General features: G+C 38.0%; 1 protein-coding gene across 2 annotated transcripts in view; it reads left to right on the plus strand.

Annotated features, from left to right (window-relative positions):
* The window catches only part of ATP9B (ATPase phospholipid transporting 9B (putative)), a 167025-nt gene that overhangs the window by 43092 nt on the left and 101918 nt on the right, over positions 1-22015 (plus strand). For both annotated transcript variants that reach the window (XM_080380331.1, XM_080380332.1), the window contains exon 7: positions 7436-7487. In XM_080380331.1, the coding sequence (XP_080236457.1) occupies positions 7436-7487 (52 nt within the window). The remainder of the gene's footprint in view (positions 1-7435; positions 7488-22015) is intronic.

The following is a 22015-nucleotide window of genomic DNA, read 5'->3' on the forward strand; positions in this document are numbered from 1 at the left end:
CTTGTTTCCGTTGGCACTCTGGGCTACTAAGAAATTATTGTGACCTTGCAAGTCATCTTAATTTTTCTTGTCAGAGGAAACTTTTCACTTCATTCTGGAAAGATGACTCTTTCTGGGTGCCAGTAAGTGGTTGTCATCACGCTTTGTATTAGAGGGCTACTCCATGGAGATGCTGCAAGGAGGTACCTCGAGTTGAAGCTTGTATCTGCAGCTTTGTTTGAAGTGTTGTATGGCAAGTTGCAGCTTGGCAGAATAATTGTTAGTGGAACCTAGGCAGTGACTAGGCTTTTCTAAACTTCTTGATGGTTTTACTACTTTTTATTACTTTTGATAAAAGAAGATCCTTCAGCAAATATGGCCTCCTGATGGATTTTGTGCTTTCTTATCTATTAACACCTTTTCTTTTACTTGGAGAATTTGCAGAACTCATGAATTGTCAGTGGATAGAGATTATTTCCTTTTTTCAGACATATATAAGAAACCTGTCTTTGTTTAGGAAAACTTCTGTTTCCTTCTTTTGTTTCTTCTTTAGTGCAAAGAAAGTACAATATATACCCAAGTCTCATTTGGTTTGCTGCTTTCAGCTTGAAGTTCATCTGTTTTCATGTAGTTGGTACTATTTCTTTCTTCTTTTTCCTTTCTTTTGTCTGCTGTCTGTACCTGCTATCTCTTTGGGCCTGTCTGAGTGCCATGTACCAGCATAGACAAGATCAGTGCTAATATGCCTTGCCTTTCCATCTGTTCTGCCTTACACCTTGCTATCTTAGTGTCCAGCTGGAGTCAGCTTGCACCTGCTCACTGGTGCCTATTCCAGATCTTTTAGGAGAATGAGATATTTGCTTTGATTTTTTTTTTTTTATTAGGAAACTTTTCAGGGCCTCCTTAATCTCTAAACCTGGAATTTATTGTGGTAGAGTGTAGGGAAGACTCTTGACTACGTAGGTAATCTGCCTTCCCTGAAATTTACAGAGGTCCATCTGCCTGTTGAATTATGCTTGAATTTGGAAAATGGGAATTACGTTGTGACTGGGTCTGTCTTGTATGAGGTAGGTCATTAGCATCTATTTCAGTATGATGTGCAGCAGCTTACAGATCATGTTGTGAGCACCTGAGGTTTCTAATGAAGAAAAAGTAATGTTTAAGGATTTAGGGAAATAATGAGTAGAGTTCTTCTGGATTAAGGTTTTACTTTAGTATCTCAGTAGGGTGAATATCATTGTTTGAATGTTGTATTTAGTCTTCAAGCTCCCTCCTGCCCCAGCAGATCTTTCTTTCCTCTTGGCCTTGCTGGGGGTGCCGTCAGTCTAATGATGTTAAATGTTTTCTGCTTCTACTGAGACATGTATTTTGTTGGAGCAAGCAATTTTCAATTTCAGAGTATGACTCCTAAGCCAAAGAACCAGTCGGGAGTGAAATGTTCAATTGCTCACTCTAATGGCAGAGGAACGAGTTAACATTGTATTTGACTGGAAGATGCTTCAACAGCATTTCTGTAGTGAAATTAATGACTCATTTGAGCTGAAGATCCATATGTTAACTAGTGACTGCATCACAAGTACTAACAACTTAAGTGAAAGGTTTTTCTATATTTAAACCTTGAATATCCTCTGATTGTTTTGTTTTTGTTTTTTTTTTAAATAGGCCTGATTAATTTCAATGCAGCTTTAAGTGACTACAATGTGCTTAACAGTTTCATTCCAAGTAATAGACATATTGTTTCAACTGAAGATTTTGTGATGCACTAACGCTAGGGCAGGAAGAGGCCTGAACAGAAGGAAATATTGCCTGTCCTTAAAAACTAAAAGACATTGGTATATGCTAGCTGAAAAGCAGTCCCCTGCCTCGAGCAGGTGTGCTACTTCCTAGGTGTTCTCCTCGGCTTGGGTTAAGATACATTCTTAGTTTCCAGTGGGAGCACAGGTTTGTGTGATGTTCCTGAATAAGACAATTGAAGGGATGAGTTGATGAGTTCAGCTGCTGTTATTTAGACACTGTAGCTTGTTGACAGTTTGGTATACATTTTGGGGATGTGAAGAGGGTGTAAAACTTAGTTAATGATTAATAACACACTTAATAACATTTAATAACAACATTATATAATTTTTTATATAACATAAAATAATAGTGTTTTAAAATGTGGATCAGTAATGCTTCATCTTAAAACTTCAAGAGCTTTTCTTCGAGCTGTAAAAGAAATGCAGTTGCTTTTTTCTTAATCTCAGGTGTAAAGTGAAATGAATCCAGATTTGTAAGGATTGCAGCTGATGCTGGCATGCACAGCATGCAAATGCAAGGTGACGGTTGGGAAGTGCGTTTTCCATTTATAACTCAGAAGCAATCAGGAATATTTTAGTCCATGAGAAGAGTATATGGTTTGTTACATGAATGGAAAAGAAAGGACAAAAAGTAAGTGCAAAATTCTGAGGGTCTGTAGCTACAGGCAGCTGTAGGGGCATTGAAAGACTGACTAGGGAGCTGGAGAAACTTATGTAAATAACATTCTCATGATGATAACATGACAAAAATGAAAATAATTTGAAAACTATTGGAAGTTATAATTTTTAAGTGAAGATTGTAGCCTGTGGTGCAGGGAGGTATAGGTGTATTTGTGGGTTTTCTTGTTTTCCAATTTGGCTAGTACTGCAGAATGGCCTGGAGCGAGCCACGGGAACCCAGGAGCTGGGGAGCCACTTCTCTTGCATTGGCCGTTGGCTTGGCGCAGCTGGATCTCTAGGGATGAATCTGTAAGTCAGCAGCATAGACAAACACAGAGAGAAGTGGAAGACCTCCTTTCCTGGAGCTCTAAATCCGCCCAGACTTCAGCAAGACAATGTATTCAAGTCATTTTCTTGACTTATATATTCACATTTCAGTATATATATCAATAAACATTTCTCAATTACCATGGCGATGAAGCTAGATTACATAGTTTCTTCATGGGTTTCTGAATGCTTGAAGTTGTATGTGTTGTCATTTTAACTTGTTCCACTTTGATAAATGTGACATGAGAGGGCTAACATGATTGACATATTGCTGCTGTTTGTGTACAACAGAACTTAATTTTCTTCATAATGAGGTGTTAAAGATTTTTTTGTAGCATACTTGCCATCTGTTTCTGTGTAGTCACTCATTTCTAGTGACTAGGTATGTCTTTGCAGGGGGATCTTTGCTCTCCAGTGTCAGCAGTGACAGTGACAATGGGTGCTGGTATCTAGGACTCCTGCAGTGCCTTTCCGCCCACTTCCAAACTATGGCAAACCTGATGAAAAATGAGATGTCAGTCTTAAATGCTGTTGTGGTTTTGGTTTTGTTTGTTTTTTGGTTTTGTTTTTTTTTTTTTTTTTTCCTGAGGGAGACAGCAAAGACAAGACAGTCTCCATCCAGCCTTTCCTACATGGAAGGATATGTTCATATATATTAATGCCGAAAAACATACATTATTTTACAGGAAGGAAAAACAGTCTACAGGTTCCTCAAGGTGGGCAGCAGAGGGGGAGGTCCTGATCTCCTTTCGCTGGTGACCAGCGACAGGACACGAGGGAGTGGTGTGAAGGTGGGTCAGAGGAGGTCCAGGCTGGGCGTTAGCAAAAGGTCCCTCACTGAGGGGCTGGTGGGGGACTGGAACAGCCTCCCCAGGAAAGCGGTCATGGCACCAAGCCTGTCGGAGTTCAGATATAGTGACTGCACGATGCTCTTAGTCAAATGGTTGAGTTGTAGGTAGCCCTGGGAGGAGCAGGGAGTTGGGCTCAGCGATCCTTATGATTCCCTTCTGACTTGAGATATATTCCATGATGCTGCCCTGTTTGGTCAGGCATAAAGGTTTGAATCTTAAATAGCAAGTACCAGGTGGATGTTCCATTTACTGAATGTGAAACGTGCAGTCTCTGTGGAAGCTGGTAATGATTTGTAAAAACCTGATAACTCATTTGGATTATTAGAACTTCTGTTTAATTCAGTATGAGATCATTTGACCGATATTTTTGCAAAATTTTGGGTGCTGGTCCAGTGTGTTAGCTTGTTTACAAGTAACTGGAAGTTTGTAGGCATGAAGCCAGTAACCTGAAACTTGTGTAATGGATTTATGTCAGAGCTGGCAGGGGAGCTGCAAAAATGTATAGCTAATCTATATGAAGACTGGGTATCTGTTTAATTGTTATTGTCATTTAAGGAAAGATTTATTTAATTTTGAAGTTGCATTTTCCCTTTCCTCTTTTTTTTTTTTTTTTTCCTTTCCTCTAGTAGGTGCATAATAAATATATATTAAGGTGAATGCTTTTACTGCATTTTTTACAAATCTGAATGAGATATTCCTGGGTGAATCTGGGCTCAAGATGGATATTAAATTTCACTACATGTTTATTTTCTGTTATAAGGCAAGATTAAAAAAAAAAGTGTACTAGCTGAGTTGCAGCTGAAGCAGCCTCTTCAAGGTGAATGCCAATGACATACAACGAGCCCGTGAATTTTTAACTCTTTGTGCTTTTCCAAATAAATGCAAACTGCTGCAAACCAGAAAGTATCCATACGTGAAAATGCATAATTTTAAGGTATGAGGAGGGTTTTTTGGTGCCTGCATAGGATTTTTAGGTAAACCAGAACATGCTTCTATTTTCTACTGTTTCAAAACTTGCGTGTTTTCCAGGCATCTCATCTGCTTGCGATAGTACCATCTCTGTAGCCCCTCGTGGTCCCTCTGTACTGAACTCCCTCTCCATCAATGGAGAATACAGGTGTAGCTGCTTCCAGTCCCACTTCTGAATGGGTGTCCTTGAGAGTGTGTTACAGGGAGTCAGGGGGGACCTGCCTCCCAGAGATATAGAGAGTTTACATCATCTTGTTTTGAAAGCTGAGCCCATAAAACACAGAACTCTTAACAGATCTATTGGGATCATGCTATTCCATATGGCACTGTTGTGGCATGCTGATCTTGGGAAGATTTCTTTGGAGTAATGGAAAACTTTGCCTACAGTATTCAGGATGTTTTGTGGTCAGAACTAATACTGCTGTATGAGTGTGGCTTCTCGAGAACTAAGGCAAACGCTGGAGTACAGCATTACATGTGGGGAAAAACGTCAGCTGCTTCAGTGGTGGTGCCTGCTATAAATACAATTTATTCTCCATTACGAGTCAGACAATGTGAATTTTTTCCCTCTCTGAACTGATTGTTATGAATAGTCAGGCATAGTATTTTGAAGGTCCCATACACTGAATATCATACAAAGCACTGTCTAATTATCTTGACAGATGTTTTTTGAGCTGTTTTATTGAAGGGGACTGAGTGTACATCTAAGATTTTTTTTTTTTTCATTTGACGTGCAGTGATGAAGGGGAAATGCTGCCTTCAATAAAGTAAAAGGAGAAGGGTTAAAAATGAGAAAATACGTGTCTGGTTTCCAATCAAACCGATCTAAGTGCTGGGTTTCTTTCTGTTCATAGCAGTGTTATGTCCTTAAATGTTGAGATGGAGGACTGGCTTGACTCAGATGAACAAAACTACTCCTCTGTGTTTGTCTTGATTCTTCTAGGAGGTTTTTAAGTGTGTTTGCTGATGCTGTGGTCTGAGCTATTGCCTAGATTCCTGTTGGGATAAATACATTGAAAGCTGCTACATGCTGAATGCACTTGAATTTCATGTAGAGATAATTTTGAACCTGTTATGTTTTTCTTTGACAGTTACATGTTTGTAATAACCTATAGAATTCATATCTTCCACTTTGATACGCTGAATCAAAGTATTGTGATTGGGGATTTTGCAGGTGGGATTCTGTGTTCAGTATGTGAGATGTTCTGTTGCTTCGTGTCTTGAAATGAAATTTTCACGTTAGCTTGACCCCATCTTCACCTCTGTTTCTTCTTTGTAAAATAACTAACCAGTTTTCTGTAGCTGGTAGTTTGTGTAAAATAGACCCGCAGTTGAATTATTAGTGCTGTATTAATTTTGCAGTTTGGTTACAATCGAAGTGTGAAATAGGGAATAATTGCACAGTTTTGGAATGCTCATATGCTGAACTTGCTTCTTCACCTCATGTTGCGTAAATTTAGTCAGGTTTTTGAAATCTGTGAGGTTTGTCTATGCCATGTGGTGGGCCTTGTCAGCTACATTTATTTTCTATTCAGACAATTGAGCTCTTAAAAAAAAAATAAAAAATGAGCCTTAGGTATGCAGTGGCTTTCAAGGCAGCAAAGTGTAACAGGAAAACCTGAAATTTATTCTCAAATGGAGGTACTTTCTATGCGAAAAATGTTTGTGCATTATATCCTCTTAACAAGGGATCTGAAATGAGCATTAGGAAGTATTTCTTGGCATGAAACTAGTAATGCTATTGCTAATAATCTGCTGAGATTTCTTAATTGGTTAAAGGTAGCCTGTAAATGAAATTCAGATGAGTCTTTGTGTTCAGCTTCAGTGTCAAGGCATGTGGCACGCTGGACCCCAGTTGTGATGGCAGAAGCTGCAGTTCATTGTTACCCTTTCTCATCCTTCTGTCCACTGTTCACTCTAGTCCCTGCCAAATTAGCCTGTCACTTTTTTCCTTTCCAGTCCTGTGTCTCTTTCAGGTTTTGACATGTTGGTTATTCTCACTTAGCCCAGTTTTCCATTCTTAAGCTCTGTGTTGGCAATGTGTAACTGGAGCTGGTGGGCGAGTGAAGGACACGGGTAGCTGCTCGCAGGTAGTGTTGGGGGGAGGGGGGCACAGTATTGTTTGTTTTGTTTAATCTGCAAAAGCTTCAGTTGGCCTTTCTGTGGTCAACCAAAACCTGAAAACATATTTGATACAGGTAGCTTGGTGCTCGAGAGGGAAATGGCAGAACTGTGTGCAGGTGCATTGAGCTGTGCATGCGGCTCTGTGCCTCAGATACTGAGGAAGAATTTCTATTAATTTTTGTCTTTGTGAAGGAGAGGTTTATAGCTATGGGAGGTAGGAAAATGCGGTTCCGTGGCTTGCTGTTTCCTCTGTGTCTGTGTGGGTTGGGAAAGAGGAGGATACTTGGTGTACATAACGTTTGCAACTCAAGTGCCAAGACAGATGTTTCAAATTTCACTGTTTTTTCTATTATATGTGCTACCTGAGTGTCAGTGTCTTGCTCAGTGAAATTATTTAAAAAATATTTCAGTTAGATATTCCTACGCTTGAACTACCGTTTTCAGTCAAGAAAATGTAAACCTGTTGTAGTTTTTCAGGTATTTATGATTCACTTATAAAGAGCATCTGAAAGGATTAGCTGTTGTTTGCTTATTGTATAATTTTTCGAAAATATTGATTTCTGAATTGCAAATGCTGAATGTAAAGTACTATGAGAAATCCTATTTTAATTGAGTTTCAATCCAAGTGTGACCTTTTGTTGATAGATCTTACTGGACGTTTGATTGGAATTAACTTTTTTTTTTTCCTACTTACAAAAAATATCCCTTTTTTTTCCCCCCTCTCCTCAGAACCAACGAATCCCATCGGACATGGTGTTTCTCAGAACTTCGGAAAAAACGGGTATGTTTTGATAATTCACATTGGTAGTGTGATAAGCTTGTGGTTGCAGTAAAATTCTAGATTGTGCACTGTGGGGAGATCCACCTTCATCAGGTGAATGGGAGAGGGTCCATTCGTGAGAGGTACGGTGTGCTTGGGCTGTGAAACAGGAGAAGTCTCAGTGTGAATGAGACCTTTATAGATATGTTCCTCTAAATAGATGATTTTTATGAATTGTTATAACAAAATGCTTAGGCAAAGCTAGAGATACTTTATATTTGAAAGACTGTACTTGTTTAATATGACTTTGACAGTATTTTATTTATGACTAATTATTATCTTGCAATATGCATTTAAATGTCATTTGATTGTATTTCAGTTACTAAATTGAAAAGAACTATGAACCTACTAAAATGACTAAAAATCGTTTTTTAAAATACCTACTAAAATTATCTAAACACCTGAAATAAGTGATTTTTTTTTTTTTTTTTAGAAAAACCTTACATTCCTTTGTTCAGTAAAAAAATGCTAAACAACAATTTTCTTGAGGGAAAGAAAAGTTCTCCTTGTTAGCTGTATTTCTCTTTACGTGGTGATAGGGGAGTACTCTTAATCTTTGAGAAACAAATATTTCCTTTATAGGAACCTTATAAATTATAGCTGTTTTGATTAAAGTTTAGAAATTACTATTGGATGCCCCCCATATAACTCAAATGAGTTTCCCTCCTTTATATTACCATTTCTCTTCAGATCCTGAAGCTCTGTCTGGTGTTTGTCAGACAGCACTAAATTTCACAAAGGTAATAGCTATGATACTGTATTCGTGGCACTTGGTACTTCACTGTGGCGCGGGAGTTCAATCATATATTTCAGATAAAAGGCTAAATTTGTAGACACACTTCGAGAGAGAAGACAAAAATGCTTCTGATAGCTCTGGTGGTGTTCTGTAGGCTATATATTTGCGAACAGAAGAAGAAATTACTCTGTTGTTACTGTGTCTTGCTGATGACTTTCAAATGCTGATTAGATGCACTAGATCATTTATAACTGGTCTGGACTGACAAAGTTTCCTAATAGTCTATATATAATCTCCATCTTGTTTAATCACCCTCTGGTTCAGGGCACATGAGCTTTTCTTTTTACTCCCTCCCACAGTACTGCATTTTATTAAAATGCTTAATGCTTCTGGCAACTCAAATCTCTTGAATCCAGCATGATCATACAAGGATTGATAATATTTCTTTTTGGGCTACTTACAATGTCATCTTTTCCTGCTGACCCAGAAACTGCTTCAGCTGAAATCATACCTCCTAGTAAAGCAGGAGGATTTCTGCATCTGTAGAATTACTTTAAACTAGGCCACTTGCATGCAATGTGTAAGCAGTAGAAGGTCAATGGGTGTTGATCCAACACTTTCATAGCCTTTACTAGCTACATGGGATTAGGTGTTCTGTATCTAGGCATCTGGAGGCGATCATCATCCACTCCAGCGGGGTGTGTATCAGTTGTAATTTCTTTAAGGGATGTGCACGCAGTGGAAATGTGTAGGGAACTCGGCATATAATGTTGGGCAGTGTTTGCTGCTGTAGGAGCATCAAGAGCTGTTCGTCTTGCGAGAGCTGGCTTGCTGTCCTTAATTAGTGTCCTTGCAGCAGTTTAAATCGCGTGTGTTTTCACTGCTGGAATAAATGACCACGAACAAGTTGAGATGGTTGCCTGGCTTGCAACAAAACAAGTTCTTCAATTAGGTATTTTGCACATCTGCACTCTAGCATGTTGTCCTCCCTGTTAATTCTTAAATTCCTGGATTCGGGGTGTGAGGTTGTAAGGTGCTGTGCAGTCTCCCTCCCCTGTAGGACTGTTGGTTGAAGGACGGGGCACACGTGTGGTTGGCAGGGAACAGGCCAGGCCAGAAACGGAGCTGCAGGGGATACCTCTGGGTCTTGGCTGCCATACACCTGACTAGTGCATCTTGAAGGACCACAGTTAATATAAGTTAAACTGTCTCTTTGTCAAGATATAGTCTGGGGTAGGTGAGCAGGATGGATCTCTGTCAAATGTGTGAAGAAAAACATTTTGAAAATAAAATTCATCAAGTCTTTTTCTGCATTCACTGTTTAAGTCTACTGCAGTCAGCTTTCTCAGAACATCATAATTAAAATTCTCCTGTAAGAAGTTCCATTAATTTGCTATCTAGAAAATAAAGCTACTTATTAAAAAAGTTTATAGTTGTAACAATAGACTTTCCATAACTGATATTAAAAAAACCCTTGTGAGCACTTTGAAAGAGTTGTGTACCTACTGTGTAAATATTCATTATAATGTGAGTAAAGAGCAAATTGAGTGAAATCTTCCGGAGTTCTGATACTAATTTTATGTATGCTTCCGCTACACGTGGAATGTGGTTTTTAACATTGAAAATGCACTTTCTGTAAGCATGCAGCAGGTTAACTAGTTATATTGGTGTTGCACTTCTTTAAAAACAAAAACCCCCACAAAAAAATAATCGCCTGAACTTCAAGCATATGGCAGTAATTGGTTTTTGACTAAAGAGTGAACACTTACATCTGTAATTGTTTCTTCCTGGATGTTGCAGTTTTGACTGATTTATGGTTTAATTTATAGTTGGCACTTTAAGTGGTTTGTAAAACACATTAGTTTTTGCATGCTTTTATGTTCTATATGTAATTTTATTTTATCTTCTGTGCAATAAAACAGCTTAACTATAACTTGTTACTATAAATCTGTAAAGAGTAAACTGAAGAGTTTGAACAAATCTTAAAATCCAACGCCCCTGTAAGCTTCTTTTGGGGCAAAGTACTGTTTTCCAACTTCAATAGTTATACTCCACATTAACGTAGTCTGCAGCACTGCTATGTCCTATATCTTCAGTCGAAAAAGAAGCAGTTTGAGTTACAAATGGGTAGTTTACACACTTCAGCCTAAAACTATTCTGGCTTCTTTGCACACAAGTATGGGACCCTAGAAAAAGTGAGACAGTGGTGTGTGCTTGTTTTCCTCCCCTTCTATTCCCACCCACACCCCAAATGCACTTTTAGGAATGTTGCTTTGGGGATACTTACTAACTCTACATAGCGGAAGGTAAACTTCAGGGGATCAAGCTTATTCTGATAAAACTTAATTCTTATTAGATACTTCTTTTTTTTTCCCACTCCTGCTTTATCAGATATATTGTCTTTTAGCTAGAATATCTTCAAATAATCTGATATAATGGTTGATGCTAATTGTGTACTTGTATCTTAATTTCTAAGATACCTATGTTTTTTTTTAATCAGACTTCTAGAAAAGTTAGCCTAAAGACCAGTGGAGGTGGGTCTTTGTTTTGTATTCATGTTTGACAGTCCGTAACATTGGTATTCCTTTTGTGCATGGATGGAGATGGCTAAATGACTGGTTTGAGTTTAGAGTTATGATTACTTCCCAGGGGGACGGAGCTGGTGGAAATCACTTGTCGGATATGAATTCTTTGCTGCTGTCAGTCTCCCTGTGTAACAGAGGTTTCCACAAAATATCTACTGGCTTCCAAAATAAATAAAAATGTAAAAAAGATAAAAGAAAAAATTAAGAGCAAAACTCCTCTGGAATAATGTCTTGGTTTTATATATATTGAAAAAGGGGCAGGAGGGGAAAGGTTAAGGTGGAATCTTGGTTTTGCTCATTATATATGGTAGGCATGACAAGCAATTTGAAAGATTTGTCCCATTTTCACCCTTTAACCAGATTAAAGGAAGTGTTCATGCTAAGCCAGGTCCAAACAAAGATGTGTTACAGATTATAATTTGGTGTGCAAGCAGGCATCATGCCGAAACCAGCTGACTACCTTAGTGGAAAGCTGTTATGCAAATACAGAAATGCACAAAAAAATGGAAACTCCCTTACTGAAATTAAGCTAGATGCTAAGTGGCCTCTACCATAGTTTTGAGGTTCTTTGAAAAATTGCTTGGCATGCTCTTTACATTTTATTTGTCTATGTGCCATCTCAATCGCAGGTGAAAAGCCAGACAGGGCATTGCAGATATTGTTGTATCACGGTATAATTGTCCACAGGAACTGCCAACTGAAGCAGGGGTGTTAATGACTTCAGTGGTACGGGAGTGTTGTCAAAGTACTATGTTTGTAAAAGAAGAAAACATTCAAAGATGAACCCTCCTTCTCTAGGCTAAAATCCTTGTGTTGGTGCCCTGGCTGTGCCTTGGTTCAGTGATCGGCTTCTGGTCCAGGTCAGATGTTCTGACATGAACTGGAACTGGTCCCTTGTGACAATCTGGTGCATGTCTTCCTAAGACTTGACATCTCTGGAATATTTGCGTTCTGCTAACTTCCAAATGTGAAAATGAGAGGAATACAAATTTAATAGGATGGCTGCAGTGTCAGGAAAGAATTAATAAAGCTTAATTAGTTTTTTTCCTTCAAACTTTTCATTTACCCACTTCCATAAACCTCAGATTCTTACTATTCATGGGACAAAATTTAGTACATCAGCTGCTGTAGACACCTCAGCAGCTACCAAATTGGCAGAAGATTTAATTATTTTTATTTTTTATTCTTAGAGGTGATACTCTAGAGAGAGCCGATTGGTTCCACTGCTGTCAAGCTTGCTGTAATGCACAAATCGTCATCATCAAACAGTTTTGTTGCTGTAGGTCTTTAAATCCAGTATATAGTAAATTACTGGTGTGGACATTCCAAAGTACTGGATGTCTATCACTACAGCTGTGCAATGGAAGCAGTGGGGAAATGGGAAATCATTTACAAATTCTCACAGTCCTTTGATTGTGAAGAACCTGTAATTCCTTGCAAGGTAATTCCACTTGCACAGTTGTTGCAGCTGGTATTTTTCAGGCCCATGTTACATTGTTTTGGTCTTCTATGTGAGTACTGTAGGTGGTATCTCAGAATCGCAAAATGGTTGAGGTTGGACCCAGGTTCCTTGCCAGATGCAGGATTTTGCACCCCCTGGCTCTTGTCAGCCTGTGTCTCTGGTCTGTTGAGGTCCTTCTGGCCATTCCCCATTGCATAGATCAGTTTCTTGAATTTCACATACAAAACTCCTTAAAAACGGTGTATTTACTTAGGCATAAATTACTAGCTGTAAACATGTTTATGTTTTTCAGAATTATAATAAGAAGAGCAATCTCACTTGTATTAAAATTTCTAGTTAGGAGTTTTCAGGATCCTTTACTTGTAATTACTTTTAACAACAATGGTATGAGTAAAATGTGAGAATAAACCAGGAAAACACTTTTTCTTTTGAGGCTTTGTAGCAGTTCGTTTCTGTAGCAATATAACTGCCTTAGATGTGATGTTTTTTAAAAAAATTTAACGGTTTTACTGGCATAAACTATGCAGTGCGAGTACAGGTTAAGTCATCAATCATACAGCTTGATTTGCTGTTGGAAGGAGCTCTGAGTAAACTAGTAAAGACTTACTCCAGAGTGTACCTTCTCAAGCAAAGTCTGCTAATTAAAGAAAGGAGTGAATTTGAAAATTATGAATTCTTAAGCAGTTCTCTACAGGAGGAGAGTGTTGTGCTGACAAGTGTGTTTTCCTGCTTTGAAGGGTCTGGTTTTGTTGCTCTGAAAAGGCAAGTTTTAGCAGAACATTTGTGCCTTAATACAAACCCAAACTCACTGCGGATGAAAATATAGAAGAGTTGATGCAAGTTGTATCTGTTTATTCTGGACACTTAAGGATAAGTGTTCTACAAGCAACTTAATTGTTTGGGCCCCAGCCTGCGCTGGAACTTCAGATATTTGAAAATCAAACCAGAGATAAAAATGTCAAGTTGGCATTCAGTTGCACAAACGATGTTGCTTTTTTATCGCTTTATTAAACCAACTACCACAGAATAATAAGTCTGAAGGAGTTGCATTTGACACATGTTCTAGAATTTTCTATTATGTTTAGAAAACAAGCATTATAAAACCTACCTGTCTGGGAACTCAAATGCTTTGCAAATCTATTGCTATAGAGAATGATAAATTACTAGAGTTAGGTTTTGCACATATGGCCAGATAAAAGTTTATCTTCAGGGCATAAGTAGCTGTCAACAATCTGTCCAAACTACTTTAATCTGTTTCTGTACTATGAGTTCCTATTCAGTTTTGAACATTTGATTTAACTCGGGATTGAAATGTTTTGGTATCCACTTTAAGCCACTGAGCAATATTTATTCTATGTGATCAGCTACTTCTTTAAGATCTAGTCAGATAGTGTGGTGGTTATGTGGTGGAAAGAGGAGGTCTCAGCAGGCTTTAAGCTCCTAATAGTATTACTGTCTCTCTATTACTGATGTAAAATTACACAGTAAAATGTTATTAGAAGACTTGATCATATATTTCATTCCATAATCATTTTGTTTTATTTTCTGTGCATACTTGGATGATGAGCACAATGCATGTGTTTGAGTATATTGGCAGCAAAATAAGCAGTAACAAAGTAGTATTTTACTATTTATTTTCATTTAGAAGAAAGAAAAAAGACTAGCAGGAGTTGAAAAAGTTGCTCTGTAAGGAGGCTGTGTATTGTGTTAGGCGTAAATTTGGCTGTTCCCACTATCTAGTGATAATGCATTTCCCCAGAATTTCAGGGCTTTTGGTGTCTTGCCTGGAGCAGCAGTCTGACTATCTTGAAATCCCAAAGAATTTCCCCAGTTTTGGGAAACAGCTTAGAAAAGCTGGAGGTGAGAATCAGCAAAGCGGATTTCAGAGGTAGGACAAGTCAGGCAAACAAACTGAGAGACTCCGGGCATGTTGTCAAAGGCTTTGGAAATAAAAGACAAATTACTCTTGCAGAAGTTAGGTTCAAGAATTCCTGCGTAGCAGCAGTCTGTTACCTTTGAAGTATCTATTCGTAAGATTGATGCCATGCATTACATTTTTTTTCTAAAGATACCGTCACCTTTTTCTTCTGTTGGATTGTTTAATTTTGGTGGGGCTTTTTCTTTTCTTACTTGAAGGCTTTCCTAGGCGAGCTGTTATTGTTAACTTGATGATTCTAACCAGAAAATGTCTCTTGCTGTTCCTCATTTTTATTGTGAAAAAGGAATTTCTGCATAACCTATCAAGTTCTGATTATCAGGCCTAATTAGGAGTGATCTTGCAGTTGTTTTAAAGTTAACTCAGTAAAATTTTAGACATTATCTTCAAATCAATCTGAATGGATCCATAAGGAAAGAGTGGCTGGCACAAGTTAATCTGATTCTGGCTCCCACATGGGGCGCGAGGCGTGTGCCTGGCTGGCCGTGGAGTGGAGCTGGGCAGACCTGTAGTGCCGTACTCTGGCAGCTTGCGTTCCAGTGGTAGAAAACCTCACGTGGAGTAAGGTGTTAACTTCTGCTCCTGCCTTGTCAGGAGTCCGCAGCTGAGGGTGGTGCTGGGTTCTCCATGCAAGGGCTACGGCCCATCTTGCCACGCTGTCGTTGCTCTTGGTGCACATGAAGAGTATGAGATTTACCCAAAATATTTCACTTTGTCAGTTACAGTTCTGATCGGAGGTGTCCGTGTAGCTTTACACAGCCTTCCTCTGTCTGTCAGGTCAAAAGAAACTGGAAAAAATAGAAATCCTCTGCTTTTTGCTGGCATGAAGTCCAGTGATAAATCTTGGTAGCTGGGTCTGTTGCTTCTTCCTAAGGCTCCTGCTTGGTGAAGGGGAATGTGCTTTTCCTGCTAAACTTTTAACCAAAGATTTATCCTCTTGTTTTTCATGTGCCTGTTGTAATCTGAAGGCTTTGTCAACTCCTTTGACTTGTACTTTTCTGTGTTTAAGCTTTATGAGATACCAAGATTCTTGTCCCCCTAATTTAGTTAATGGTATGTTCTTCAAGTTGATGCCTGTGGCTGCTGCTGACACCTTTGAGACTAAAGGTGCTTTCAGTGGGTGCTGGTATATTGGGCCATACCCTTCTCACAGCCACCTCCCTTTGCTTGTAAGCTCTGCTTTCATCGAGGCAAAATGCTCCTTAAGTCAGCTAGAAGCACACTTTGAGGTGTATGTGCATATGTATTTTTCTGTGTAGTTTGTCCTCAGAAATATGTAACTGCACTAGGGAGGCTGATGGGGAGAGCGAGTTCTGCTCTGCTGTCAGAGCTCTCAAGTCAGGCACCCTGTTTAGTCAATATTCTTAAAATATTTTGACAGTTTTGCACCCCTGCTTAGGGCATCAGTGTTAGTGTGTGCTTTGCATTAGGATCAGAAAATTGATTGAACTGATTACGATTTTTTCCTACTGAAATTTAAGGCTGAAAAATAAAAAAGCTAGTTTAAAAATCCCAATTCCTGATGCCATTTCTGTTACAATAAGCAGCAATTTAATGATTTTCCTGTATAATACAACTATTGCATATCTGACTGTACATTGTAAGAAGGATCCTACTGAATCTTTAAGCACACATGCAGTACTTGCACTTAGAATAGTTCTCATAATCCCTTTTAAATAAGAACCAACTTTCCATTTGTAAACCAGAATGTTTCCCTGTGAGGGCCAAATGAGCATTATGTGTTAAGGACAGAGAAATGGAAAATGCCAGCTCAACTCGGGACTTAGACCAGAATAATGATTCAAATAATGATGGCAAAAAAAATGATGTTCATGGAATAGCATCCATTTTAGACAATTTTCCTGTTTTAGTTTGACCTTAAAATGGTTTGCAGTGGAGCCAATTTTGTGTGAAGGCTGTAACCTCTCTGGCTGCAAAAGGTTCAGTTTCATCCCTCTCACCTATCTGGACGTGCAGCATAATTTGTGTCAGAGTGGTCTGTAATCTCAGTGAAATTAGGTTGATGTAGTAGGTTATGCTAGGTAGGAATTTTCTCCTGCTGTGTTGCAATTACTCCTCCTGGAAAATATTTTCATCCTTGATTCATTTGAAGGAAGATGTGCCATCTACTGCTTGTTGAGAAGCATGCTTCTAATACTAACACACATAGTAAATATGACTAATAAATCGAAGATGTGCGCAAAATTAGTTTAGAAATGAATAAGCAAGGCGTAAAATACCCTCAGATTCTTGGATATTAATCAGGCGATATGTTTGGATCATGACAGATCACCGTAGGTTACTGCAGTTCTAAATGTTAAAAAACAAGCAGAATAGCAGATTAGCAGATGCACAAACAGGGAGTAGTGCCAGTGAAAAATATTCTGATGTTTGTATAAAACGTGATGGTAGAACTGACATCTGCCAAGTACAGTACTGATTTCCATCCCATTATATAGTGGTACTGGGGCCTCCTTTACCTGTTTTGATCTGAAAAGTGAGAACTTTTTGAGTGTTCTAAGCATTCTGAGCTTTTATTTTGTCATTAAACTGAAGATGTGAATAATTCACGTTACCTTTTATCCTGTATCGCTGCATTTCTCCAAAAAGATTACTAGTATACATCAGAAGAATAATGAAGCAGAGTGATGAATCAAATAGAAAAGATAAATTAATGCTTTTGAATATCCTTCTGTATATCTCAAAATAATATAAATCAGTAAGTTAAAATTTGAGAATGTGAATATGAATGTAGATGCTTTTTTTAAAAAACTTGGAACATTGTTTACTATATATGAGAATTCCATAATGTTTTTAATAAAAAGAGATATAAAAATTCTTAAAGCATGCTGAATCAATACAGCAATTCAAAGAAGATGCAGTGTGATCAAGCTTGGATTAAAAGCATCTGTGTGCTTGTCAATAAGGAACTGTGATGAGTTTGGGGGTATCATATTGACTGTGTATTAATACATGGTATCCTATAAGACCATCAGCTGATTGTTTAGAATGTAAATGAATCTGTTGATGGATCCAGTGACTCATGGCTTAAATTCCAATTAATCAATTGCTTCATCGGTTTCTTAATTCAGATCAAATATCTCAAGTACACACAGTTCTTTCATGGTCTTAAGAGAAAGTAATGCTTTAAAACTAATTTAATCAGTCCTGTATGAATGCCACTACACTTTTCGATTGCATCCTATGTGAAAGCATTGTTGCTTAAATGTTCGGGATGTTTCAGGTGTCTTGGCTTCTTTCCTCCTTAGATACTAGCATAATTGAAAGCTTCTTGTTATAGTGGTAAATGAAACTCTGTATTCCAATATGTCATCTTAGTGCTGCTATTCATCTTGTCATCAGCTTAAAATTTTCATGCACATAGTCACTTAAGTAATATAAATGATTTAAAAATTAAATTGTTCGTAAATGATCTGGTATTAGGTGTGCGAAGTCAAAGTCCGTTTTTCTTTTGTTGGATATATTGTAGTAACCCATCTCTTTTAGTGCTTTTGACTTAAAGCAGGGAGGCTGGTAATATTACCAGACAATATATAGCTGTTTATGACACCACAGCTCCACGTGCCCTGTTTCCCGGTGACCCATCAATTAATTCATCAACACTTGGTGCAGGCTCTTCACTGTGACACTTATACCAGTTGATCTTAATTTGATTGCCGTTAAAACCTTCCTTTCCTGACAACTGCTGTCAATTATACAAAATAAAATCAAGTATTCATAAGTAGGCTGTAATAGGATATAGGCAGACAGATTTAATAATTCAGTTTTGCTGAGGCTTGAAAGGCATTAGTTTGTAGCTGTTGTTCTCATTTGTAAAAAATTCATTTGATACAGCTCTGGAGAGAGAAGGCAGACGTAATTTTATTTATTTAGATTTGACAGAGAAGAACCCAGACTTGTAGTGGTGGTTTAGCATTGTCTCTGTTTAAGAATAACTGACATGAATTGTTATCAGTTACATGTTACAGAAGGTAAATGTAATTTAATTTCACGTTTGGGTTTTTTTGACTAATTTAAGTGCACACACTCTCTGGTTGTTTTTAGATTATGTCTCTGCAATGGAGCGTGGAATTCAACCCTGCATTTATGCAGACAGAACAACACTTTTTCAAGACTGGGTGCTTGGTCTTTAATATGCTGGTAGAATGTGCATATTCCTGCATATCTGCTATATACAGCTATGGTTGCTTCCCTCTGCATCTGTAGCACAGCATAATGTTAAAATATGTGCTATGGCATATTTGAATTATACCTTGTAAGTGCTCTTTAGTGCTTACTGGCAAGTTTCTTTCTTGAAAGTTTGCTGGTATTTGTCAAAAAATTTGCAGGTGGAAATCTCTTAACTTCAGTGTTCTTCGAGAGAAAGGTAAAGACTGTTTTCAGGTTTCACAGACAGTGTTGTTAATTGGCTTCTTACATACTGTTCTTTACTGTGTATACTGACATTTGTAACACATACCACGTGTGGCATTGACTGTTAAGGCTCTGTGGAAGGGATTTGAATGTGCTTGTGAAATCTAAAAACAGAAATATTTTTTAAAATAATTTTGCTTGTAAAATGCTGATTACATAAGGTGTCGCTGAAGACAAGGTCTGCTGTAAGCGATTGCTCAAAGAGCAGAAGAAAGTGAGAGTGGAAGTATTTTTATAGTGATGTTTCATTTGCTTTGTCATTTTTTAATGTTAGTCAGAATAAGTTATTCCACAGGCTTTTTCCCCCCTGAATTCAGAATACCCTCTCTTCTGTCCCATCTCGTGACTTAGAGCTGCTTTCTCGGATCCCTCTTCCAGGCCAGGAACTGGAAGTGGGGAAATGAAAATTAAGTTCTGATATAGGACAAGTGGGATAGTTTTGTTTCTTAATGGCAAGAAACCCACCTTAATTACTCATGTTGCCGTTAGTCAAGAAACCTGGCCAGTCCTAGAAAGCAAGTACTTTCAGTATTAACATACTTTCCCACCTTCTCATTGTAAAAACAAAGTCAGTGGGCTTCACGATCAAGGTGGGGAGGAAGCTCTGGCTCTTCAAGAGGCCACTCTGCCTAAACTTTTCCTTGCCGTTTTCAGAATCTGATTTTGCAGGGAATTTCCGTGAGTTGATGCATGCATGTTGAGGTGTGTTGGTTCGGTTAGCCAGTCTGGGATTATTCAAGAGAACATGAGGCCATATTTGTGTAACTGGTGCAATGTTCTGTTGCTGTCCGATTATTTTAGGACCCAGTTAGGCTACTAAGAAAAGTTCTGTTGCAGTTTCCTACTAAAGAGCTTTGCCTAAAACGTCTTTGGAAGAACAGTGTATGTAATATGTAGGGGATGCTACAGATGACATGCAGTTTTGTTTCTGCAGCAAAGTAAACCAGCGTCTCTAGGGTTGTTCAGATTTTCTTTCCACGGTTAATGCAAATACTAAATCTCAATGTAATTCAGATTGCTTGAATGTAGGGTTTTTTTGCATGTTTGTTTCTTCATTACATCCTTCCATGAAAATCTGGTGGTGCAATTTTATATAGAATAATTTAGATTATTTTCCTTTAGCAAAGTAGATTGCTCTTAATCTGTGGATACTGTTTAGGCTTTCTTCTGTTCACTACACTTTCTTTAGAAACTACTTGGTAAATAGGCTGAATAATAAGCTGATTGTTTTAAGGAAAAGTTATCCATCTTTCTATGTATCAGAAACAACACTTGCAAATTAGAGAGGAGTAAATAATTTAATTAATACGCAACAATTTTTATCTTCCACATGACTTATTTTAAAAGTCCGGTAAGCTAGAATACATTTTAAAAAATACGTAACATCCCCAAATAATATTTTCAGAAACCTGTATTAAATACTGTAATTAATACTCAGAAGTATGTATGTAAAAATAAAATGTAAGTGCTTGGTGGTAGCACAAGTTTAAGAACATTAATATCAGGAAATTAAAGATATCTCATATAAAAAACCAATGGATAAAATATGAATAGCAGGTTTGGTAGTATAAAAAATACAAGATTTGGCTATCTCGTGATGAGGCATAGTATTAAAAGAAAGCTTATGATATAATTGGTTTTTACTTCATTAAGAAGCTTCCCTTTCTGGTTTGGGGTGGATTTTTTCTTTTTGGGGGTTGTTGGGTTTTTTTTTCCTTCCTCTCTCACTTTTAAGTTTTAGGTTGAAATATGACCAGCATTGTCCAAGCACAACCTGTGTTGAGTTTGAAAAATTCTGCGCAGGGCCTTTCTGCAGGATGGCTGGGGGTAGGCAGGCCGACAGGAGAGGCCGCTGCTGCACACGCAGGTGTAAGCCAGTCGCAGGTCCAGACAGCCCCAGGTCCAGTGCACACGGAGCGGGTGGGATTCTGCCCACTGCCCTGTCCTGAGCACGGTGCCTTGGCGGGGCAGGGCAGGCACTAGTGTTAGCATCTTCGCAGGTGAGCTTTTATATCTCTATTTCAAAACACCATAAAATTTACTGAAATACACATTATTTCTGGTCAATATTCTGTTAACACACAGAATAAAAAAGATGGATTTTTATCCACAGTATCCCAAATAACCATAAACAAGAAGTCTGTTAATAATTAGTGCTGTATCCTTATATTTTAAAGTTACATAGTTACTTCAGGTTCTTAAAATGGTTTTCATCCTTCCTATGGCAGATGGTGCTTTTGCACAGAAAAGCAATCTTAAGTGAGATTCTGGACAGGCCTCAAATATTTGAGCTTTTGCTAAAACACAGAAAATGTAGTCCTAGGGCTTCCCTAAGCGTACAAGTTTCACAGATTTCCACTGAAATGGTTTAAAAAGTCACTTCAGTTGTACTTGGGCAGCACCTTGCATGGACAAGCTCTAAATTGATTTCTGCTGTCTTTGGCTGATGAGGCTAAATGGGATGCACTCGTAAATTAGTTTTCATGTGCACACATGAAGTTTGCACCATTTTTGATAAATGATTAAACTCTTTAAACTCAGTGTAACTTCCTTAAATCAACCCTTAAATTCTAATTGAGACCGCTCAAAAATTCTCACTATAAAGACAGAATTGACAGGTGTGTTCACAGTGTTGAGCTCTGCCCGCTGATCTTGATTGACTGAATTGTTGTGGGAAATGAGCATCTGAGTGCCCTCACTGTATAAAGTAAAAAGTTTAATTTTATTCACTGTCTTTTATATGTAGCCTTATGAAAATTTCCTACATTGTGTCGAATCTTTTTTTGAGAGCTGTGCTTTGATTGTTAAATATTTAAAATACTTCATGACTTTTCCTTTAAAGCAGCACAGAACATTAAAGAATGTTGATTATTTGTGTGCTGTAAATAATAGTCAGATTCAAGACTTATCACTGAATTCAGAAGCCATAGCGATTCCTGACGTTTGTACAGGTGTTATTTTCCTAGCAAGTCATATTCAAGTTAGAAATGTAAGAGATTTTTATGAATGACTGAAAGAATTCTGTTTGTTAAAAGTACGTAACCCAATTTTTTACTACATTTGCTGGGTTTTTTTTTTTATCTTATCGATGAGAGGGGAGAATGCTTCCAAGCCATTCAAAATGGAGCAGTTACAATAGCTATTTTCTCAGAAGACTTTGATTTTTGGAAGTTTTATGGACTGATGACTCAAATACCTTCCAAAGGTAAAGCAAGTGTGATTCCAGGCAGTGCAGCATGGGGAATGTTTAGGTTTTTACATGTCCAAGGGCTTGGTAGGGGTGAAGGCTGTTTTTATGCATTGTTTCTAATTACATGTTTAATTTCCCATGTTTAT

This window comes from Falco punctatus (genome assembly GCF_963210335.1).
Source record: "Falco punctatus genome assembly, chromosome: 3".
In the NCBI taxonomy this organism is placed as follows: Eukaryota; Metazoa; Chordata; class Aves; order Falconiformes; family Falconidae; genus Falco; species Falco punctatus.